The 1,448-nt window shown below is 33.5% G+C and overlaps 1 protein-coding gene across 1 annotated transcript; it reads left to right on the forward strand.

Moving 5' to 3' along the window:
• Nucleotides 1-10: 10 nt before the first annotated feature.
• Nucleotides 11-1,195, forward strand: LOC119345625. Its single transcript, XM_037615621.1, has 4 exons — nucleotides 11-43; nucleotides 134-398; nucleotides 481-656; nucleotides 760-1,195. The coding sequence occupies exons 2-4, from the start codon at nucleotides 149-151 to the stop codon at nucleotides 1,009-1,011; spliced, it is 678 nt and encodes a 225-aa protein (XP_037471518.1). The 5' UTR covers nucleotides 11-43; nucleotides 134-148; the 3' UTR covers nucleotides 1,012-1,195.
• The last annotated feature ends 253 nt before the right edge of the window (nucleotides 1,196-1,448 follow it).

The following is a 1,448-nucleotide window of genomic DNA, read 5'->3' on the forward strand; positions in this document are numbered from 1 at the left end:
TTGTGTTGAAGTAACTCTGCACCAGACATTTTGTAAAAGTGTGGTATGTAATAAAATTGTCTATGTCTGAAGAAAAATTTATTTTATTTTAGTTTTATTTGCGGTGTTGTAATTAATTTATTTTCAATTACAGAATATTACATGTGACATGAGAGAAGCCGTAAACAGCATCTCAGGAAATAAAGTTGTCCTATGTACCCCTGAAGGTTTTCACTATAAGGTCAATGTGACTAAAAGGATTGATGTCACGAGTATTCATGGTGCTAGATGGAACGAGTTTCTATTTGATTACAATCTATTGGAGGGAGATAAAGTTCTACTTATAGTTACAATATATGGTTTGCTTGTTGCTGCCATAAGTAAGGAAAATGTTTTTAAAATCAGGTCACTGACAGCAGGTTCGTAGGTTTGCACACTATACATGTGTTTTTTATTCCGAATAATAAATTGAGAAACTGATTACTTTTCTTTATGTTTTAGTTGCACAGAGTGTTGAAGATGATGTCAAACATATTATAGATGATGTTGTGATGACGAGAGGTTGTCGTCTTATGGTGGATGAAGATGATAATTTGGTTCAATGCATAAGAACTTATGGTGCTTTCGCGATTTCTTCATTTGTGCATAGGATAACACAAAGCGACATGGGGAAAATGGTAATAATTTTAGCTCTGATATGAAAATCAAGAAATGATGTATATCTTATATTTGTATGATGTTTCTAACGTTTATTACTAACTGAAAAACACACAATTGCAGAAAATACCACGAGAAGTTGCTGATGAATTAGATGTTTGCAATGAAGGAATGACACTGTTAGTAATGTACAAGACTTTCAATCTTGAAATCGACGGAACATACAAGAAAGCACCACCCAAAGATGGAAGAATTGTGCTAGTGACTGGATGGAAGGCTTTCTGTGAGCAAGCAGGGATTATGAAGAATAAAGCCATCATGATGCAGTTCTTCAAGAGAAATGATGACCTGGTTATAGTAACCACTTTATTATAGACGGCATACTATGTGGATGGTATGAAATAGATAGCATAGTGTTCTATGCAATATTTCCGTAATGCATAATTCATGTGTTCTCCTTGACTTGAAAACTCTAACATTCGTTGCTATGGATATTTGATATGTTTCTATGGCGAACTAAAGTTGGGGCGCCAAGAATAAGTTTTGTGTTGTGAAATAATTTGGCACTTCAAATATATTTTGAGTACTGAATCGTTGTGATCCTGGTTGTTTTTCTGAAAGTATGTACTATCTTGCTGTAAAATATCTAGATGTGTGGTTAATAACAAAAGTTTACTTGAATATGTTTGCTCTTTGTATAAAATGTAACTCATTGGATTTGCCAGAAGCACTAATATTATTCAATTGCATGATATCACGTACACAGTGGAGGATAGAATGCATTGTAAGTTTTGAAATTGATAAGAAAGGAA

This window comes from Triticum dicoccoides, unplaced genomic scaffold, assembly GCF_002162155.2.
Source record: "Triticum dicoccoides isolate Atlit2015 ecotype Zavitan unplaced genomic scaffold, WEW_v2.0 scaffold26073, whole genome shotgun sequence".
In the NCBI taxonomy this organism is placed as follows: domain Eukaryota; kingdom Viridiplantae; phylum Streptophyta; class Magnoliopsida; order Poales; family Poaceae; genus Triticum; species Triticum dicoccoides.

Excerpts from the sequence above, each read along its gene's own strand:
- LOC119345625 (XM_037615621.1), top strand. The coding sequence starts at position 149 with ATGAGAGAAGCCGTAAACAGCATCTCAGGAAATAAAGTTGTCCTATGT. Across the intron at positions 399-480 it reads AATCAGGTCACTGACAGCAG|TTGCACAGAGTGTTGAAGAT; the intron begins GTTCGTAGGTTT and ends TTTATGTTTTAG. Across the intron at positions 657-759 it reads AAAGCGACATGGGGAAAATG|AAAATACCACGAGAAGTTGC; the intron begins GTAATAATTTTA and ends ACACAATTGCAG.